The 23,570-nt window shown below is 41.4% G+C and overlaps 1 protein-coding gene across 1 annotated transcript in view; it reads left to right on the top strand.

Annotated features, from left to right (window-relative positions):
* The first annotated feature begins 1,400 nt into the window (after positions 1 to 1,400).
* LOC113589374 (RNA binding protein fox-1 homolog 2-like) overlaps positions 1,401 to 23,570 on the top strand; it is a 39,820-nt gene continuing 17,650 nt past the window's right edge. Inside the window, exons 1-5 of the mRNA XM_035525735.1 lie at positions 1,401 to 2,469; positions 17,764 to 17,943; positions 18,318 to 18,491; positions 20,128 to 20,181; positions 20,553 to 20,645. Of these exons, the coding sequence (XP_035381628.1) occupies positions 2,230 to 2,469; positions 17,764 to 17,943; positions 18,318 to 18,491; positions 20,128 to 20,181; positions 20,553 to 20,645 (741 nt within the window). The 5' untranslated portion in view covers positions 1,401 to 2,229. The remainder of the gene's footprint in view (positions 2,470 to 17,763; positions 17,944 to 18,317; positions 18,492 to 20,127; positions 20,182 to 20,552; positions 20,646 to 23,570) is intronic.

Raw genomic sequence — 23,570 nt, 5'->3', positions numbered from 1 at the left:
CACAACTGTAGGACCCTCCCTTTCTGTAATCTATGGCTAAACATTGGTTTGTAACTCTGAGTGGCGGCTCACACTTGGGTTTTCTGGAACAGCCACTCCACAGTTGCGGTACTGCAGAATCGAAACTATACTGTGTCAGTTGAAGTGGAGTGTTACGGTAGCCGCTTCAAGTTACATTTTTAGATTACAATAATCATAACGATACTAGCAAGAATACTGGCAAAACCAAGCACTATTCAAAATCCATTAGACGTTAAAATAGCTATTCAAAATACAGCCTTATTCACCAAATGATAAAGATAGGTGAAAATGATGATGATGATGTTTGTTAGGTGGTAGGGTGTTAAAATCACAATAATGAAAGTGTCTTTAGAGAGTAACTGAAGTGTACTGTAGTATACGATGCATAAGTAGTCAAAGTTACAGTGAAGTAGACAATGTTTCCAGAAAAAAAACAGGATTTTCAAAAAACAGCTTCAAACGGTGGTTCTTCATCTGTGCAAGCAAAGTCCTTCTGATATTTTAGGAGGTAAAACCAGGTGTCAAGAATGACAAGGATGGTGACAGCTTGGTTTGATATGAAGCTATATTTTGTTTTGATATGAAGCTAATTTGTTGGTTTTGTGAATGTAGTAATTGTTTATTTGTTTTACCAATATCAGTTTTAGTTTATAAATGAGATGTTGCTTGATAATTTCTGAATGACGTGATGTGTCAGTTTCTGTGTTCAGATCACTTGAGCTCCTGAAAATATGTTCCAGTTTCTTAGCGATTACGTCTGACATACAGAAGAAACAGTTGGATTTTGCAATGAGGCAGAATATGCTATTCAATATTTGTTGAAAGGTTCTGAAAACCAGAGGGCGCTAAAACAATACCAGATTACTCAGCGCTGTTAACAATACCAGATTACTCAGCGCTGTTAGGTTTGTAGCCTGTTCAATTATTTTCAGACTATCATGTGCACATCAGTTTAAAGATTCGAGGGTTTTAACGGGTACGCACTGGTGCTTTCCCTGTGAACTAACCAAGCCCAGCGTCTGTGAGTCTCTCTCTACCTGAACAAGTCCAGTAACAAGGTAATGGGTTCAGAATCATGGCGAGTGCTCCAATACAGCACTCGACTAGTGTGTCTGTTGGCGTGCTAAAGACCTTCATACGCAGATAATAAACGCTGAGTTATAAACAATGTCGCTGCCTCTCTTCTAATGTAGTGACACTGCTGTGAACAGTACATTAGCTTCAATGCAGTCGTCTACAGCACCTAGCGAGCCGCTGTCGCAGGGTGGAGAGAGCGAGACAGAAAGGAAAGGGGAGGAGGAAGGAGCAGGAGAAGCGATAGAGAGGAAATGATGCTCCTTACTCCCCAACACACGCGCCTGAGATCTAACGCGCCGCCTGGAAGCGGATGGAACTGATCAAACAGAACGGAACGCGCGCGAGCTCTTTACCCAGGTTGGACGAAGTGGCCTGCAGCTGTCACGAGACACCGAAGGTCACTAGATGCACTACTCAACCCCGCTGTGCTCAGGAAAGACGTGGAGCTAGCGAGGTGGCGGAATGAAAAGCTAATTAGCGAGAGGGAAGCTTATTTGGTTTATTCTCGGATTTAAATTCATTCCTCGAACAGTAATAGAAGCCACATTGGCCTTTCTTTTACGCAGGGCTACCTGATACGGTTAGCACAGGACATGAGCTATACGCTTTACGATTTACGCTATACGCTTCCCTTTACATGAAAAAGCGAAACATTTGGCCACTGTATCCGGGATGTCGACAACTGAATCTCTAAAGCCGTGAAGTCCCCACTGCCTGGTCTGTATTGTTAGTCTCTCCCTAATTCCTCTCCATAGGTCTGGCTTATTTGGATTCGTACTCCTTGCATTCTGTGTCGCTCCTCTTCTGTAAATCAGTTTCTATTCGTGTTTTATGACTCGTGTTTTCGGCGTTTAAGGAGGGAAGTTATTCCTTTTAACGGCCCACGTAGGCGACCCTTGCCGAGGGTTACCGCCGCTGAAGTCTTCGTCATGGTCGTGCAAGGTTCTGTCATTCAGTGCTGCGGTGTCGAATCGTTTCTGCTGTAATGATCATGCCTAATTTAAACTGGTTTCAGTGTGAAAGAGAATCGGTTTGGTCTTTGTAAAAAAAACGGGTAACGTTACCCGCATTCAGGGCACAGCTCCGGCGAAGGACAGGGTAAAAATAGACGCGAAGAGCCCTTGAGTGTTAATGTCGACCGACGTTGCATCTATACGGCTGCCCGGTAAACGGGGGATCACGGACTGTGAAAGAGACATTGATACTGCAGGCGAACAGAACTCTGTGTCGTCTGGAGCTGTTCGGGGGATGAAGCGAGGAGATCCAGAGCCAGACACAAATACACCGGCCACTTTGATCGACTTGGCCGGAGCAGAATGCAAGCGACCACGGATAGATGGTGTCGGAGAGACCAGCCCGGTGCTCAGCCAGGTGAGGAGGATGGGGGTGATTGCTAGGAAACGGAGGTGTCCGGTCTGCCCAGATTCTCCGATTACAGCTGTGTGACAGTGCCTGCAGTCCAAGCCTGTTCACAACCAGCTGTTTATCTCAGTGGACAGTATGTTTATTTAAATAGCACTTCATATGCTGTGGCAATTCAAAGTGCCTCACAAAAACAAAACAATGATGGAAATAAAACAAATAACAAAACCGATTACATCCCGTGATCTTAGGGAAAGGTTTTGTGAAAAAAGGGGTTGTGTTAATAAAGTTGATTTTGTCAAACTGAAATAGCAAAAGCCACTGTTTGGACAGACTACCTGAATCTCTCAGATATCCTGTTGTCATACTGAGTCCTCTAGACAGAGAGGAGAGGACATTCTCTTACACAAACATTCAATGTGTGCATTTTACAAACGCATACCTCAATCTGACAATCCCTCAGTCCTATTCATCTTTTCACTTGTCCAGTTACACACACTCTGATGGAATGGCAGCAGTTAAACTAACAAGTCACAGAGGAGTGTTGGATTCAAATGGGTTCAGTTGTCTCGATCAATAGTTTCTACTTGCAAAGGTCAACACTTACAACTGGATGTGGGAGAATCTGTATGGGTTCAGTAGAAAAAGAACAATTAAGAACAAACCAAAGGATAGTTTGTATGGAGGTGGGAGAACCCTCTCTACTGCCCACTGGATTCAAGGGTAAAATGACCAAACCCTTAGACTGGATTAGGAGGCCTCAGACTGGAGGATTCTAGGGCTCCCAGGAACAAACCAGCACAGGGTTTAACAGTGTAGTGTCTCCTCGGCCCTCAGCAAATTACAAACTTTACGAGATTAGTTGAGGTTTTCATAATGTAGCAGAACTTTCAATAGATTCAATGTTTCTAAAACATCAATATGGAAATGTCATTATGGAAGGAATATACTGGAAGATAAATGTGAGAGTAAAACGATGAGGAAACAGACAGAGAGTATGGAGGGTCACCTCAGTGTTAGCAGAGTGAGATAGTGAGGAGACAGAATGTGGAGGGACACCTCAGTGTTAACAGAGTGAGACAGTAAGGAGACAGAGTGTGAAGGGACACCTCAGTGTTAACAGAGTGAGACAGTGAGGAGACACAGATAGTATGGAGGGCCACCTCAGTGTTGACAGAGATGATTAGCATTAATGATTAATGTTAGTCTATGCTACAGAACCTGAACTCAGGCCATGTTTATCTACAAGTTGTCATTACACTGAAGTTCCTTTTAGGTATACCTTTAGCTATTTGTCTGATAATACAAAGAAAGCTTTTCCTTATATAAACATTTCAGAGAGTAAGCAGGAGACTGTGTAGCTGAGATGATAGAGACAGAGATGTCAGCACAGCAAGCAGGGTGTTAAGTATGTTAAGTATGCTGGGTACAATTGGAAAAATAGAGCAGAATTGGAACTAAAAATTGTTTTTTTAGGGGGATACACTTGTTCATTAATTTATTTATTATCTAAATTAGATTTTAAATGTATTATGGTGATCTGTTGTCAATGACATTTCTCTCCATTTTTAATTTCATTTTTATATTTAAGTTTTATTTTATATGAGGAAGTCTGATTTATAATCACTTTCTGCAAAATATATTTGTCTTGGTACTGAACGCATTGTCCAGCCAGTCCTTTCTTAAAATTTATAGTGATTAATTGAATGACTCACTTTTACTTTTCAATCTTAATACTGAATTATAAATAGAATCCAGGGAGTATAAAGTTGGTTTAGGGTTAACCCTAATCCTAATCCAAAGAATGTAAGGTTGGTTTAGGGTTAACCCTAACCCTAATCCAGGGAGTATAAAGTTGGGTTAGAGTTAATGTTAACCCTAATACAGAGTGAGACAGTGAGGAGACACAGAGAGTATGAAGGGCCACCTGTAACCCTAACGCTAATCCAGGGAGTATAAAGTTGGGTTAGGGTTAATGTTAACACTAATCCAGGGAGTATAAAGTTGGGTTAGGGTTAATGTTAACCCTAATCCAGGAAGTATAAGGTTGGGTTAAGGTTAATGCTAAAGCTAATCCAGGGAGTATAAAGTTGGGTTAGGGTTAATGTTAACACTAATCCAGGGAGTATAAAGTTGGGTTAGGGTTAATGTTAACACTAATACAGGGAGTATAAAGTTGGGTTAGGGTTAATGTTAACACTAATACAGGGAGTATAAGGTTGGGTTAGGGTTAACCCTAACCCGAATCCAGGAAGTATAAGGTTGGGTTAGGGTTAATGTTAACCCTAATACAGGGAGTATAAGGTTGGGTTAGAGTTAACCCTAACCCTAATCCAGAGCATGTAAGGTTACGGAGTTATTATTCTGCCAGTAGTCGAGAGCATGTTTTTTTTTAATGCGAGAGGGCAATTCATGCAGCACTCATGGATTTCCTTTACTCATATGCAAAATATCCTTGTGCTCACTCATATTTGCTCATATTTGCTACAAAACTGCTTTCACACGCTTAGACGTATCTTGCTCTCACACGATCTTGCTTTTCTGTGCACTCAATCTTGTCCTGCTCACTCAAACTCTATCTGGTCCTGCACACTCAAACTCGTCCTGTGTACTATGCTCTTACTGTCAGATTTTCACTTCTACGACAATGCAAAAAGTCGTCAGCCAATCAGAAAGAAGTAGCAGATTTTGACCAATGAAATTGTTCCTGCTGCTGTTCTACATTCTCATTGTTTGGGAAAGGCATAATGAACACATCTACCATCTGTATCTTGCTTCACCATGGACAGAATCAACAGCCCCAAGTAATGTGTTTTAATTGCTTATATACATTTATATATTTACATAGAACAGATGTTTTATTATTTGCAATATGATAGTCAGTAAATAAACAGATATTGTGCTGTTTTTTAAATGCCATATTATTTTCTCTGTACAGGATGTCAAGTTTTTTGTACTAAATAAATCAATAAAACCTGTAATTTGACAGAGTTCAAACGTTTTTCTATGACTCTCTGTATATTTCTATATGAATCTGACATTCCAGACTTGTTACGGTACAACCACTCCCCCCAAACATCTGTGTGTGTGTGTGTGTGTGTGTGTGTGCGTATGGCCACGCCCTCCCTGTGTTTCACACCTGCTCCTTATTGTGTGTTGTTAGTGTGTATATATATAAGTCTTGTGTCTAAGTATAGGTGGTGTCGATGTTGGAACCAGGTTAACCACGTTGTTGTCTTTGTATCAAATAAACGTTTGTTGTGTTAGACATGGCTCATCCCCGCATCCTGCTTTGCTTCCGCACATCACAAGATGCAGTTAACCATGATCCTCAGATTTGTCTGTCTTGTCAGAACTAGCCAGTCCTATTGAAGCACACCTCTGGCTAACTAAAATTCAATAACTCAACCATTTAGTTTATGCTACTTCCTGTGGGTGACACATGAGATGCATATATTTACAGTCACTTCGCATATATATGGCAAAGCATATATGTCTATGCGGTTGCATTATATCCCGTGATAACTAGAGAAAGTACATGAATTTCTGGTCGATATCCAGTATAAACAATATGATAAATGTAAATAGCAATGTAATATCTTTGTAATCTGTACACATAATGATTACACTCTATTAATATATAGGGCTTGTTTAGACAGCAGGGGTTGTTGAATAAACTGCAGTATCACACTATCATGACACAGTGATAACAGTTATGCAATAAACAATTAAAACAAATCTTTATTTGACTGTAACACTGGTATTTCTGTATAAACTGATACTTGTGAAAGGCAAATAAGATTTATGTATCTTAAACACTTCCAATCACTCGTCCAACTATCAAACACTTATGCTTGAAATATAAGCTTTGTAACTTAACTTTACAATTAACTGAAAATAAAATAAGAACAGCACTACCAAATGTGTCATCATCAAGGCAGATGTTACTACAATAATTTTTTCCCCTAAATATAATAACCTGGCAGTTTCTTGCTCCACTGTTGTCTGCTGATGACTGTCTGCTCATATATGACTACTTATTAAAGTAAAAAAATGATGTGATGCTTTGTCATGGGAGCCAGTCTGTTAAAGTAAAAAGTATATTTTAAACTATCCCTCAACTAAGAACAACCCATACAACCTATGTGAGCTCACTTTACTCACATCTTACATCTGATTAGGGCCGCAGCTACGCTCACTCTCACGATACGGCCCCTCCCTCTTCCTTCTCTGTGCGTGTCCGTTAGTCTGTAGTGCCACGCCTTCTTGTGTCTTCCACCTGATCCTTGTTGTGTGTAATCATCGAGTGTGTTTATATCTCGTGTGTTGTCATATGTTTCTCAGTGTTTGATGTAATATAGCATGTGTGCTAAGTGTAGGTGTTTTGTGTTATCAACGTGCCTCATCCCCGCATCCTGCTTAAGCCTCATAGTGTCACAGAAACACCGATTAATCAAGGATGCCTGGGACAGGAAAAGGAAGAGAAGGAAGGGAGGTAGACGCCTCCTACAGCCGTACAGGGAAGTCCCCCGTGACCTTGGGCACCTCCTGACGCCCACCAGAGGTGAGCATGTGCCAGGTGCAGAGGCAGAGGACTGGTATAATGATTTCCAGTCCTTGGAGTCGGACACTGTGTACTTCATCTATCCCGCGTAGAGGCCGTCACTCATCCTGGCCTCGCTTCAGGGATCCTCGACGAGGGAGGAACCCGCTGGACGATTTTGGGGGGCCCTGTATATGGTCCAGGGTCGGATGCGGCTGAGGACTACAATAACCAGCAATTTGAGATGGACTCCGCTGGGTCCTATGACCCCTGCATGGACTATTTAGAGGGCTGTGCTGAGTATGTAGAGAGAGGGGAGTACAGTGACGTTGGTCTGCAGTCGGAAATGGGGTCCGATCATGAGGAGGACTCTTCGATGGAGATGGAGGAGGTCCCTCATGGGGATGCTTCCTTGTAAAGTGACGTTGCAGGCTCCGAGGATGATGAGCCCCCAGCACCAAAGGCTCCACCTAAGGCTCCACCCAGGGCATGCCGCCCCGGAGCGAGCAAGCTGCCCCGGGTGACTGGCAGAGAAGCGGCATCGTCTTCAGAGGAGGACACTCCTCTCCTTAAGGCAAGAGGTCCCAAAGCGAATGCACCTATGCCTAAGCCTCATGGAGGCAAAAAGGCAGCGACACCAGTGCCTGCACCGGAACTGGGCAATTTGGCTGGTGCGCTTCCCAGGAGGCATGTGCCAAAATCAGGACAGTCGCCGCTAGCCAAGCCAGCAAAGGACAGTCCTCCCCAGGTTGGTCAGCCTCCAATCCAGCTGATGACTGGTGGACTGGCTGGGGTGGCTTCTCCCTTCCCCGGACTACTGAATATGTGTGGTGTTGTTTATGTGTCTGTCCCTGTCACCATGCCAGTTCCTGTTACCTTAAATGTACCAATCGCTTTGTTCCCCTCTGTGTCTGTGTCAGTGTCCATTAGTGTGTGCGTTCCTTTATCTGTCTTTGTCTTAGTCCCAGTATTCCCCCCTGTGCTCCTGCTCGCGCTGGCCTGCGGCGGACTGCCCGGTCCTCTGGCCTCGACATTTGGCGTTGGTCTCGGGTCCGTAACCCGTTAGGCTGGCACGTCTGGAGTCACGCCCTTGAGGGGGGGCTCTGTCACGATACGGCCCCTTCCTCCTCCTCAAACGTCTCTGTGCGTGTCCATTAGTCTGTAGTGCCACATCCTCTTGTGTCATCCACCTGATCCTTGTTGTGTGTAATCGTCGAGTGTGTATATATATCTCTCGTGTGTCCTCGTATGTTTGTTGGTGTTTGATGTAATATAGCATGTGTGCTAAGTGTAGGTGTGTTGTGTTATTAAAACATTTGTTTCAACGTGCCGTGTCCCCACATCCTGCTTAAGCCTCGTAATGTCGCACTCACGTTAGTCAAAAATGCATCACATTTAAATAACAAATTATCAGAGACAGGAGGTTTTGCTTCCTACATAGGTTTTGCATCCTTACATGAGATTTCACCAAAAAATACTGTTTTTTTGCAATGGTTAGCTAGATAGCACATGATAAAATACAAACATATCACTGAACACTTTCCATGCTGATGAAACAATTTTCACAGACTTCAGATGGTTCAGAACTGTGCTCTGCCTTCTTGACCATACTCACCCATATTCGCCCATACTCACCCATACTCGCATATACTCGCCCATACTCCAACATACTCACCCATATTCGCCCATACTCGCCCATACTCACCCATACTTGCACATACTCACCCATACTCACATATACTTGCCCATACTCAAACATACTCACACATACTCGAACATACTTGCCCATACTCAAACATACTCGCCCATACTCAAACATACTCACACATACTCGCCCATACTCGAACATACTTGCCCATACTCAAACATACTCGCCCATACTCACACATATTCACACATACTCGTACTCATCCATACTGCCCCATACTCTTCCATGCGCACCCATACTCATCCATACTCTCCAATACTCTTCCATGCTCACAGATACGCACACATACTCGTACTCATCCATACTTCCCCATACTCTCCCATACTCTTCCATACTCAAACATACTCGCCCATACTCAAACATACTCGCCCATACTCGAACATACTTGCCCATACTCAAACATACTCGCCCATACTCAAACATACTCACACATACTCGCCCATACTCGAACATACTTGCCCATACTCAAACATACTTGCCCATACTCAAACATACTCGCCCATACTCACACATATTCACACATACTCGTACTCATCCATACTGCCCCATACTCTTCCATGCGCACCCATACTCATCCATACTCTCCAATACTCTTCCATGCTCACAGATACTCACACATACTCGTACTCATCCATACTTCCCCATACTCTCCCATACTCTTCCATGCTCACACATACTCGCCCATACTCAAACATACTCGCCCATACTCAAACATACTCGCCCATACTCACACATACTCGTAGTCATCCATACTGCCCCATACTCTTCCATGCGCACCCATACTCATCCATACTCTCCAATACTCTTCCATGCTCACAGATACTCACACATACTCGTACTCATCCATACTTCCCCATACTCTCCCATATTCTTCCATGCTCACACATACTCAGACATACTAGTACTCATCCATACTCTCCCATACTCTTCCATTTGCACCCATACTCACCCATACTCATCCATATTCTCCCATACTCTTCCATGCTTGCCCATACTCACACATACTCATACTCATCCATACTCTCCCATACTCTTCCATGCTTGCCCATACTCACACATACTCGTAGTCATCCATACTGCCCCATACTCTTCCATGCGCACCCATACTCATCCATACTCTCCAATACTCTTCCATGCTCACACATACTCACACATACTCAGACATACTAGTACTCATCCATACTCTCCCATACTCTTCCATGCTCGCCCATACTCACACTCATCCATACTCTCCTATACTCTTCCATACTCACCCATACTCACACATACTCGTACTCATCCATACTCTCCTATACTCCTCCATGCTCACACATCCTCACACATACTTGTACTTATCCATACTCACCCATGTTCAACCATACTCACCCATACTCACTCACACTACCACATTATGCCCATTCTCCAACATTTCACTGGCTTCCTGTAAAATACCGTATTCAATTTAAATTACTCCTACTTACCTACAAAGCCCTAAATAACCTCATTCCTTCACACCTCTCTAATCTTCTCCTTCCTCACAAACCTACTCACACTCTCAGATCTTCCTCAGCTGGGCTGCTTACTGCTTCTTCCTTCAGCCTACACGCCGATGGTGATCGTGCTTTTCTAGATGTGCTCCTCCACTCTGGAACTCTCTTCCCCCTCTGGTCCAGCAGTCTGCAAATCTATCTATATTCAAATCTAACTTTAAAAAAAGATCTTTTTTTCCCTTGCCTCTAATATTTCTCAAATATAAACACCCCTTTAGTCAGCTCCTACCCATGTCCTGTCAGTGCTATTTGTAAATGTTATGTATACTGGACATGTTGTCTTATATGTCTATCAATGTCTTTTTACTGACTGTTGTGCTTTTGTGTCCTTAAAAAGTGCTATATTATGTATTGTTTTATTATTATTATTATTATTATTATTATTATTATTATTATTATTATTATTAATTTTGCCAATACACAGACTATAATTGATATCTGAAAGAAAACAGGCAGCTTTAGCATTACGTCCAGGTCAATAGTGCGATATCAACATTATAATAATATAATGTATAACAAAATGAATACATATATTTAAGTAATTAGTCACATTACTTGGAGCCATTGACTCTGTCAGTCCATGGTGAAGCTAGCTACAGATTGCGGATGTCTTTCCAAACCAATGAGAATGTAGATGAGCAGCAGGAACAATTTAATTGGTCAAAATCTGCTATTTCTGTCTGATTGACTGACAACTTTTGTCAGTGTTGTAGTGGTGAAAACCTGATCGCAAGAGTATCATATGGTTTCATATGGAGTATTATGTTTTCATTATTTTTTTCAAGTATTTTAGTAGTAGCTGTTCAATTATGCCATAGTATTTTTTACTGAAACAAATTCAAAACACTATTACTAGTTAAAACTACTTTAACTGAGCACTGAATAAAAGGTCTTAGAGTTTTAGACAATACCGAGTTATGAGATGATGGTATAATGTACATAGATCCCCCTACTTTCTATAACTGCAAAACTAGAGCAGATTTCCAGATTTCTGGAACTGCATTCTGCTCCAGTGATAAGGATGGCCAAGCGCATCAGGCCCAGCTGACTTCATTGCTTTAAGTTTTTTAAGTGCTAAAAGAACCTAATTTCTTCTGAATTTGGTAAAAGAAAATCTAGGGTTATCTATTTTGATACTAATTTACCTGTTGACATAAAGTGCTGATTATAAATAATTACCATTTCCTTTCTCTCTGTAACCTTTACAATTAAGTGCTTCATGAGGTAGGAGGATAACTGTATAGACGGCAAAGACTTGATAAATTATTCTAAAACATTCTGTAAAACTAAGTGTCTTCTTGTTTCATTGAGATGAAATCTTGGCTTTCCTTTAGGAACAAGGATTGTACACCTATTTCTCAAAGACTGAAAGGCCCACCAATCTGCTGCCAGGTCCAGTAAAGGCTGACCAATCTGCTGTCAGGTCTGATAAAGGCTGACCAATCTGCTGTCAGTAGCCGATAAAGGCCCACTAATCTGCTGTCAGGTCCAATAAAGGCCCACCAATCTGCTGTCAGGTCTGATAAAGGCTGACCAATCTGCTGTCAGGTCTGATAAAGGCTGACCAATCTGGTGTCAGGTCCGATAAAGCCCACCAATCTGCTGTCAGGTCTGATAAAGGCTGACCAATCTGCTGTCAGGTCCGATAAAGGTTGACCAGTTTGCTGTCAGGTATGATTGTCTTGCTTTTGCTTACTTCAGATTTCTTTAATGAGTTCAGAAATATGCAGTGAGACTTTATAACCCTTCAAAGAAGAGGTATGAAAAAAGTCGAAAATAAAAATAATATAAACACATTTCATAAATAAAGTGAAATAAAACATAAAAATATTGATATAGCATACTTTTTGTATTCTTGGTTACCATAGGACACATTTCTATCTTAGAGTGTATTTAATCCAAACTGCTCCTTAGTTTGGCTTCAGGGACTCACTTCTGTGAATGTGCCTACGCCCCCCCTTCTGGTCATATTGTGAAGGGTTGTGTAACTATTAGCAAAATTACAAGAAATCAGTTTGTGATTTTCACTCTGAGGACAGGCTTATAGCACTGTTGTGAAGAAGGAGCTGTGGAATTATTAGTAAAACATTACTGTCTCAGTGCATGCTACCTTAGCCAGCTCACTCCGAATGGTGACTACAGTTGAGATATTGTGGTGCACCTAATTGGAAAACCTAATTGAAGGGTTGCAGTGCACACCAATAGAGTTCTAATTCCATCATGAGTAAATTTATGAGGTTGGTTTGTAAATTTATGAAGCTAGACTGTTAATTTATGAAGCTAGTTTGTAAATTTAAGAGGTTTGTACATTGAAGAGGCTAGTTTTTTAATTTATGAGGCTGGTTTGTTCATTTATGAAGCTGGTTTGCAAATGTATTAAGATGGCTTGTTCATTTATTAGGCTGGTTTGTAAATTTATAAGGCTGTTTTGTAAATTTATGAGGTTTTTTTTATTTAAGAGTCTGGTTTGTAAATTTAAGAGGCTGTTTTTTAATTTAAGAGACTGATTTGTACATTTAAGAGGCTGCTTTCTTCAGGTATGATGCTGCTTTGTTAATTTATGTGTGAATACTGACATTTCATGTTACATTAAATGAGCTGCACTTTCATTTTAAACTGGAACATTTCACTACTTCAGTGATGAAAGTGTTGCCGGACTGTTATTGGCCATAACAACAACTAAAACGTGTGAGCGCATGTGTGTGTGTGTGTGTGTGTGTGTGTGTGTGTGTGTGTGTGTGTGTGCGCGCGCTCGTGTGTGTTTGTGTGCATACATGCGTGTGTGTCATTTGTCCAGTCTGCCAACTTAATGTCTCCCAATAAATATCTATCCCTACTTCTCTCTCTCTCACTCATTCATATATTTTCACACTGATTCACATACTCATTAACTCTTTCTCTCACATGCTATCTGTTCTGTTGTCAGGAAAGGGCTTGGTGCTATAATAATGAGATCAGTGTAAAGTGGAAGGAGATGTTCTGATGACGCTAAAGCACTGTGACTGACAAAGATACGGGGTGGAGTTCCACAGATTGTGTCTGTGTGTGTGTGTGTGTGTGTGAGAGAGAGAGAGAGACAGACAGACAGGTGGAGTGCTACAGATTGTGTGTGTATGTGTGTGTGTGTGAGAGAGAGATGAGTGGAGTTCTACAGATTGTGTGTGTATGTGGGGGGGGGTGTTTGTGAGAGAGAGAGAGAGAGAGAGAGAGAGAGAGAGAGAGAGAGACACGGGTGGAGTGCTACAGATTGTGTGCATATGTGTATGTGTGTGTGGATTCTGTGGTAACACAAGTCAGACTGTGAGGTTATGTTCATTATGATTAAATTTAAGACTAAGCTAAGAGAATAAGTTGAGTCACCCAGAGGATTGTAATGTGAAAGTAGATTGTTTGCCTGGAAAGCTGAAATTAGTTTAATTCAGGCTTACTTTGTGCGTAAGTGACTAAGCTCTAGTTTTCACCCATCAAAATCAAATTCCAAGTAATTTTTACTTAATACAAAATACCTAATTATGTATTAAATATTATGTATTAAATATTCTGCTTTTTAATAGGTTATGGTGAGCTTCCTTTTGTTTATATCATTATGGTATCTGTCGTCTGTGTACCCTGTCTCATTTGGATCACATCACACATACATACAATACAATGTCACACATATATATTACATATGCACACATACAATAGGTTTACAATATGTTTACCAAACAATACTAACAATACCAAACACTACTAACAATACAAAAAATAACAATCAATACTAAAAATACCAAACAATACCAATCAATACCAAGCAATAAGTGCTAAAAGGGTTTATTTAGTCAGTAGTACTGTACTTTGTCCATAGGTGCAGGATCAAAGGTCAATTAACAATTTCACAGATGAGTCTTGAGTCTACATTTGAAGGCTGTTCTGTCCGGACAGCCAGTGGAAGTTGATTTAACCATCTGGGAGCTAGGATAGGGAGTACAAAATGAGAGTGTCTGTGTGTGTGTGTGTGTGTGTGTGTGTGTGTGTGTGTGTATACATGTGAATGTGTCAGGAATGGGGGTGGAGGTATTTGGGTGTGTAGGTATCGTAGTGATGTTATATTCACCCCTCCCTTTATGAAATAGGAGACTCATTCTTCAGATGTGACAAATTTTTCTTTTTATCTATAATTTTTGCCTTCTCTCATTTCTTTGAACCCAAACCCTCTCTGTGCTCTCTGTGTTCTCTTCCTCTCTGTGCTCTAACCCTAATCCTCTCTGTGCTCTAACCCTAATCCTCTCTGTGCTCTAACCCTAATCCTCTATGTGCTCTAACCCTAACCCTCTCTGAGATCTAACCCTAACCCTCTCTGTGCTCTAACCCTAATCCTCTCAGTGCTCTAACCCTAATCCTCTCTGTGCTCTAACCCTAATCTTCTATGTGCTCTAACCCTAACCCTCTCTGTGATCTAACCCTAACCCTCTTTGTGCTCTAACCATAATCCTCTCTGTGCTCTAACCCTAACCCTCTCTGTTCTCTAACCCTAACCCTCTCTGAGATCTAACCCTAACCCTCTCTGTGCTCTAACCCTAATCCTCTCTGTGCTCTAACCCTAATCCTCTATGTGCTCTAACCCTAACCCTCTCTGAGATCTAACCCTAACCCTCTCTGTGCTCTAACCCTAATCCTCTCAGCGCTCTAACCCTAATCCTCTCTGTGCTCTAACCCTAACCCTCTCTATGCTCTAACCCTAACCCTCTCAGTGCTCTAACCCTAATCCTCTCTGTGCTCTAACCCTAACCCTCTCTGAGATCTAACCCTAACCCTCTCAGTGCTCTAACCCTAATCCTCTATGTGCTCTAACCCTAACCCTCTCTGAGATCTAACCCTAACCCTTTCTGTGCTCTAACCCTAATCCTCTCAGTGCTCTAACCCTAATCCTCTCTGTGCTCTAACCCTAATCCTCTCAGTGCTCTAACCCTAACCCTCTCTGTGATCTAACCCTAACCCTCTTTGTGCTCTAACCATAATCCTCTCTGTGCTCTAACCCTAACCCTCTCTATGCTCTAACCCTAACCCTCTCTGTTCTCTAACCCTAACCCTCTCTGTGCTCTAACCTGACCCTGACCCAGACCCTGACCCTATCCCTGACCCTGTCCCTTACCCTGACCCTGACCCTGACCCTGTCCCTGACCCTGACCCTCACCCTGACCCTGACCCTGACCCTTTCCCTATCCCTATCCCTGTCCCTGACCCTGACCCTGACCCTGACCCTGACCCTTACCCTGACCCTGTCCCTATCCCTGACCCTGACCCTGACCCTGACCCTGATCCTCCTGTGCTGAGCTGAGTGTACTAGAGCATGGCATCAAAGGCAAAATATGATCCTTAACCCCTTTAATGCCCCATCCCCTATTGCCCTTAACTCCTAGTTGTGTCACACTTACAAAGACATACACACACATGCTTGCACATTTTTAATTCAGCTCCTTTACAGAGCCACAGGAGGGCAGCTCCGCACACACACACACACTCACACACACACACCAATTACAGAAACAACAGTGCTACTGTATCTTCTATGGCCTAATTCTAACCCTAATTATATGGTCTCTATTAAGATTTGATCATACAGATTGCTATTCTGAAATCCAACGACAGCTAAAAATTAAGGGTAAGAGTCATATTTACATATTATTTGTTGTTGTTTTTGTTATTTAACATTTATTTAACTAGGAGGACTCTTGAGATTAAAATTTCTTTTTCAAGGGAAACCTGGTCAAGATAGCACACAATTTATAAGAACTATAAAATTCGTAATAAAAAATAATTCTTTATAAAATATAATTCTTTATAAAAAGAGTGAAAACATAAAACAGACATAAGACAGTTTTTAAAATGTTATTCAAAACGAGTAAACATACTACAAAACACAGAATCGAGTTTATAGACACATTACATAAAATCCATTTTATGAATACTTTATATAGTTTATACGTTACAGTATAGTTTATACATTAACAGAGATTTAATCTCCCTCAGAGAGACTACATCATTAAATTGCAATATCTTCTGAAGTTCCAACGCCACAGGGCAAAATATGAGAATGCTGTTCTTCCCCATTCTGAACTAATCTTGGGTACCTCCTAGACCCTAGCAAGGCTTTGGGAATAAGAACATACCAGTTCTGCTGGTAGTGATGGTGGTCCTGGAACAACCTAGGCAGATTATCCAGGATTAACGTAGTGATGGTGGTCCTGGAACAACCTAGGCAGATTATCCAGGATTAACGTAGTGATGGTGGTCCTGGAACAACATAGGCAGATTATCCAGGATTAACGTAGTGATGATGGTCCTGGAACAACATAGCCAGATTATCCAGGATTAACGTCGTGGTGGTGGTCCTGGAACAACATAGGCAGATTATCCAGGACCGTAGGGCAGTGATGTGATGGTCCTAGAACAACATTAGCACATCTATCCAGTATTAATATGGTGATAATGATTATATATAAAACTACTATGGAACCTTGTTTGGATTCAAAGGAATGTATTAATTAATTGCTTAATTACTTTCATTAAAATACTTTTATTAAAACTCCAATAAATATTATTATTAAAAACCTTGGCTGTTTGGTTATTTTTGGAAGGAGATTTCATTTCAGTAGGAAGAGGGAAGTGTAGGGGCTGTGATTGGTGAATAGAATCTTTGATCCAGGATCAATGCAAAATTGCTGATCCAGGAACATAACCTACCTGAAGAAATGAGCTTCACCTGTCTTACAAACAGGAATTTAGAAAGTTTGGGGTCAATGCAAGATACTGTGTGTGTGTGTGTGAGTGTAAGTGAGAAAGAGAGAGAGCGAGAGAGAGAGGGAGAGCAGGAATGCAAATTTTTTCGTATGCAAAATGGTGAACAGGTGTTTGCTAGTACAGTAGAGCATGTATAATAGTATAGATCATGTATAGCACATATACTAGTGTAATTAGTACAGTAGAGCACATATAATAGTGTACATTAGCACAGTAGATTATGCATAATGGTGTACATTAGTACAGTAGATCACGTATAATAGTGTACATAGTACAGTAGGGTATGTATAATAGTGTACATTAGTACAGTAGGTATGTATAATGGTGTACATCAGTACAGTAGATCACAAAATAGTGTATATTAGTACAGTAGACTATGTATAATGGTGTATATTAGTACAGTAGTGTATGTATAATGCTGTACATGAGTACAGTAGATCACTTATAATTATGGGAGGAAGATCATTGCCAGCAGATACACTCTCTCCTGGTCTGTCTAGTTCATCTCTTGATTTACCTCTGGTTCATTGTTGCATGTACATGTGTGTGTACAGTTAGTCAAAGTGCTTGTCATTTCTGTTTCTAATGACAGCACAAAAGTCTGTTTCTGTGTCGGTATCAAGTCTTTCTGTGTCGGTATCAAGTTTTCAGTGTCAATAATGAATGGTGTTGCTGTTAATATTTCATGGATGCAACATGAGTGTAACCCAATGGCTCCTACCCTTGTTTTTGCTTCCCAGGATTTTACAGGTGTACAGGAAAACCAGGTGGCACCACCCTACACCTTTAGCCCTCCCCCCTCCCAGAATGGTGCTGTGTTGATGTCAGGGGCAGGGGAGTTTGGATTGCCATCAGGCGTAGAGGTTGCTTCAGCCCCAAAGACATCAACTAATGGTCCTACAACACTCACCAACACACCTGTAAGACCTTTCACACAGTTGTGTGTGGATGGATAAGTGGGTTATGTGTATATGTATCTAAGATAATCTAACTAATAGCCCCACGCTAGAATATACTGGGTGAGTGTGTATGAAAAATATTGACCTGATATTATCACCCTGATCTAAAATGTGAGACTTACAGTTTACAGTTAGGGTTAAGATAGGGTTAAGGTTAAGATAGGATTAAGATAAGGTTAGGGTTAGGGTTAAGATAGGGTTAGGGTTAAGGCTTAAACATTACATCACATATCACAGCTCACACCTTCACTCTAAGAGTCTGAAACTACCCGGTCTCACCCTAATGTCTTCTCAGCCTGTCTTCTCACCCTAGTGCATTCTCTATGTTGTTGCAGCAGTCTAATGGCTCAACTCAGGCAGAAAGTGGACCTCAGTGCAGTAGGAGCGCATGTGGAGTGACAAGTGTTGCTAGCAGTGAAGGGGTGGAGTCAAAATGCACGCCAAAGCGACTACACGTGTCAAATATCCCCTTCCGTTTCCGCGATCCCGATCTGCGACAGATGTTTGGGGTGAGACTATAACATTTCAGCCACACACACATACACACACACACAGCCTCGGAGGTGACTGATCATCAATGTGTGTAATTATGAGGTGGACAGGGGAAGAGTGGAGAGGAGAGGGGAGAGAGCATATAGAGACAGCCGGTGAAGTACTCAAATGGTACTGCTACCCCCTAATGATCAGGGTTGGCAAGAGCACTTAAACTGAGTTAATTACTATCTAGTCCTGTTAATGATCTATCAAAGGATATGTGCCTGTTGTCTGGCCACAGTCACTGCAACATGTTAAAATATTGTCTCAGAGAGCTCTTTTCCCAAACATTTACTATATCATCTTAACTCCATTATGGTTATGGTTAATTCCGTTAGGGTTAATTCCAATAGGGTTAGGGTTAACCCCATTAAAGTTAGGGTTTACTCCATTAGGGTTAGAGTTAATTCCATTAAGGTTAGGGTTCACTCTATTAGAGAACAGTTGGCAGAAGCATAAGTCAGTGTGAGGCTAGCCAGTCCACTCCTATCAGTCAGTGTGAGGCTAGCCAGTCTCTCCCATCAGTCAGTATGAGGCTAGCCAGTCTCTCTCATCAGTCAGTGGCTAGGCAGTCCACTTCTATCAGTCAGTGTGAGGCTAGCCAGTCCACTTCTATCAGTCAGTGTGAGGCTAGCCAGTTCACATCTATCACTCAGTATGAGGCTAGCCAGTCTCTCCTATCAGTCAGTGTACGGCTAGCCAGTCTACTCCTATCAGTCAGTGTGGGGCTGCCAGTTCACCTCTAAACCTCAGTATGAGGCCAGCCAGTCTCTTCTATCAGTCAGTGTGAGGCTAGCCAGTTCACATCTATCTGTCAGTATGAGGCTGGCCAGTATCTCCTATCAGTCAATGTGAGGCTAGCCAGTCTACTCCCATCAGATTGACACTAGCCAGTAATCTCCCAGACTGGAAGCATGTGTTAACCTAGCAACACATGGTAGTAAGATTATATATGAGCAGCAGATACTTACTTTGAAAAGGTAAGGTGGTCGGGTAAGCAAGTTCTTAATACACTGTGTGCACAATTATTAGGCAAGTTGTATTTTTGATTATTAATTTTATTATTGAACAACTAAAGTGCTCTTGGTGCAACTATTAGTGTGCAGAGTTATTATGCAACTAAATTAAAAATGAGAATTACCCCCATCTCACTTGTTTATTTTCTCTTGTTAAAGTGAGAATAATAAGCAAACAACTCAATTTACAAATAAACATTTCTGACAAAAAAAATAATCAGTGACCAATATAGCCACCCTTCTTTTCAATAACAGTCATTAGCCTTCCTTCATGGCATCTGCCAGTTTCTTAATCTGTTCACGACCAACTTTTTGTGCAGCAGCAACCACAGTTTCTCAGACACTGTTCAGAGAACTGTACTGTTTTCCTTCACTGTAAATCTCCCATTTAAGAAGGGCCCACAAGTTCTTAATTGGGTTTTACAAGTCAAGTACCCTAACCGCTGAGCTGCCACTGCCCATGAAGTAGCTCATCTTCTAGAGATCTACAGATGGTAGATGACTCATCTTGAGATCTACAGATGCTAGAAGACTCCTTCAGATTTTATGACTCTGCTTTGACCCTGGAGCTCACCCTACTTCATTTCCTTTGCAGCACTTTGGGAAGATTTTGGATGTAGAGATCATTTTCAATGAGAGGGGTTCCAAGGTGAGTTTGACAGGAGCCACTGGAAGGTTTTTAAAACTGAAATTCTGTGTGATAGTGCATTGAAGTCCACAACATAAGTGTAACTAATCGAATGGACATCTTAAACCATGTGGTCACTGAAAACATGGACGTGTAAAATTTTCTCTTGTTAAAGAAAATGAATATTTTATTGCTACTCATGCAAAATATTGTATTATATGAATAAGTTGAATTCAGAATGGTGAATCTGAATGCTATAAAATTATATATAATTGTATTTATATTATTTGAATAATGTAAGATGGAAATGGAAACCCACCTCATTCTAGTGGGCTCTGGGACTCAGCTAGACTTAATGTGTTTTTGTTGTTTTGACTGTAATCTCTACACAGGGTTTTGGGTTTGTGACATTTGAGTCAAGTGTGGATGCAGAAAAAGCTCGAGAACGCTTGCATGGAACTTTGGTGGAGGGGCGGAAAATTGAGGTAGTCATCCTCACATTGTTTCTGTCTGTCTCCCCTCCCTGATACATTCAATCATACATGCTCTGATACGCATGCACATACACGCACACTCCCCAGGTTTTGTTTTAGCCCAATATGCATGTTCTTTAAATAAGGTGGCCTGTTTACTAGGGCTAGGATTATTAACTAGGGTTAGGACTATTAACTAGGGTTAGGATTATTAACTAGGGTTAGGACTATTAACTAGGGTTAGGATTATTAACTAGGGTTAGGACTATTAACTAGGGTTGGGACTATTAACTAGGGTTAGGATTATTAAGTAGGGCTGGGACTATTAACTAGGGTTAGGATTATTAAGTAGGGTTGGGACTATTAACTAGGGTTAGGATTATTAACGAGGGTTGGGACTATTAACTAGGGTTAGGATTATTAACTAGGGTTGGGACTATTAACTAAGGTTAGGATTATTAAGTAGGGTTGGGACTATTAACTAGGGTTAGGATTATTAACTAGGGTTAGGACTATTAACTAGGGTTAGGATTATTAACTAGGGTTGGGACTATTAACTAGGGTTAGGATTATTAAGTAGGGCTGGGACTATTAACTAGGGTTAGGATTATTAAGTAGGGTTGGGACTATTAACTAGGGTTAGGATTATTAACTAGGGTTGGGACTATTAACTAGGGTTAGGATTATTAACTAGGGTTGGGACTATTAACTAAGGTTAGGATTATTAACTAGGGTTGGGACTATTAACTAGGGTTAGGATTATTAACTAGGGTTGGGACTATTAACTAGGGTTAGGATTATTAACTAGGGTTGGGACTATTAACTGGGGTTAGGATTATTAACTAGGGTTGGGACTATTAACTAAGGTTAGGATTATTAACTATGGTTGGGACTATTAACTAGGGTTAGAATTATTAACTAGGGTTAGGATTATTAAGTAGGGTTGGGACTATTAACGGGTTGGGACTATTAACTAGGGTTGGGACTATTAATTAGGGTTAGGATTATTAAGTAGGGTTGGGACTATTAACTAGGGTTGGGACTATTAACTAGGGTTAGGATTATTAACTAGGGATTGGACTATTTCGCACACACGTGCATGCATACGAGCACACTCTCACACACATATGCAAATACAAATGTCTGTGTGTTTTAGAGCTGTAGTGGGTGTGTTTTAGAGCTGTAGTGGGTGTGTTTTAGAGCTGTAGTGGGTGTGGTTTAGAACCATTGTGGGTGTGGTTTAGAACTGTAGCAGATGTGGTTTAGCGCTGTAGTGTGTATGCTTATTTGGTTTAGTGCTGTAGTGGGTGTGGTTTAGAACCATTGTGGGTGTGGTTTAGAACTAGCAGGTGTGGTTTAGAGCTGCAGTGGGTGTGGTTTACAACCACTGTGGGTGTGGTTTAGAACTAGCAGGTGTGGTTTAGCGCTGTAGTGGGTGTAGTTTAGAGCTGTAGTGTGTATGCTTGTCTGGATTAGAGCTGTACTGGGTGTGGTTTAGAACTGTTGTGGGTGTGGTTTAGAACTGTAGCAGGTGTGGTTTAGAACCATTGTGAGTGTGGTTTAGAACAGTTGTGGGTGTGGTTTAGAGCTGTAGTGGTTGTGGTTTAGAACTGTTGTGGGTGTGGTTTAGAACTGTAGTGTGTATGCTTGTGTGGTTTAGAGCTGTAGTGGGTGTGGTTTAGAACCATTGTGGATGTGGTTTAGAACTGTAGCACATGTGGTTTAGAGCTGTAGTGAGTGTGGTTTAGAGCTGTAGTGGGTATGGTTATTTGGTGTAGAGCTGTAGTGGGTGTGGTTTAGAACCGTTGTTGGTGTGGTTTAGAACTGTAGCAGGTGTGGTTTAGAGCTGTAGTGGGTGTGGTTTAGAGCTGTAGTGTGTATGCTTGTGTGGTTTAGAGCTGTAGTGGGTGTGGTTTAGAACTGTAGTGTATATGCATGTGTGGTTTAGAGCTGTAGTGGGTGTGCTTTAGAACCATTGTGGATGTGGCTTAGAACTGTAGCACGTGTGGTTTAGAGCTGTAGTGAGTGTGGTTTAGAACTATTGTGGGTGTGGTTTAGAGCTGTAGTGGGTGTGGTTTAGAGCTGTAGTGTGTATGCTTGTGTGGTTTAGAGCTGTAGTGGGTGTGCTTTAGAACCATTGTGGGTGTGGTTTAGAACTGTAGAAGGTGTGGTTTAGAGCTGTAGTGGGAGTGGTTTAGAGCTGTAGTGTGTATACTTGTGTGGTTTAGAGCTGTAGTGGGTGTGGTTTAGAACTTTCGCGGTCCTGCATGATGTGAAGGACACCAGCATGTTCTTTCTGCATTCTTAATTATAAACAAACATCCACACACTCTCTACAGAGATCTGTAGATCTACACACACTCTGCACAGATCCACAGATCTCATCTCTGGGTTTGTGTGTGAGAAATACTGTAGATGTGTGCGTGTTTAAAAGTTTTAACTGTCATGCAGTGATGGTGCATGTCTACATATGTGTGCGCGTATGTCTTAATGATGATGGTGTGTGTGTGCATACGTGCGTGTAATAGAGAGTCTGTGTGTGTGTTGCTGTGTTTTTCATGGTGATGTATGCATGTGTGTGTGCAATGCATGGGCTTTTCGCCTGCAAGTTGCTATGGCAACCAGAGGACAAGCATGCAAAAGTCCCTTGTTTTTAATTTGTAATTTGTGCCCTCACAACTCTCAGCCAATCAGCAAGCAGTATCCTGTTTAAAGCATGAAACACAGACCAGTCACTGGCATGTGTGTATGAGAGAGACTATCTGAACCTGTGTGTGTGTGTGTGTGTGTGTGTGTGTGTGTGTGTGTGTGTGTGTGTTACTGGTTTAACAGTGGTATGATGCATGATGAATAGTTGTTATTTAACTCATTTAACCAAAATTAAATTGATGAATATCTGTGACATTTCACAGATTCACAACATGAGGTGCTTTGTGT

Source organism: Electrophorus electricus, chromosome 4, assembly GCF_013358815.1.
Source record: "Electrophorus electricus isolate fEleEle1 chromosome 4, fEleEle1.pri, whole genome shotgun sequence".
Classification (NCBI taxonomy): domain Eukaryota; kingdom Metazoa; phylum Chordata; class Actinopteri; order Gymnotiformes; family Gymnotidae; genus Electrophorus; species Electrophorus electricus.
This window is presented reverse-complemented; position numbering and strand designations above follow the sequence as displayed.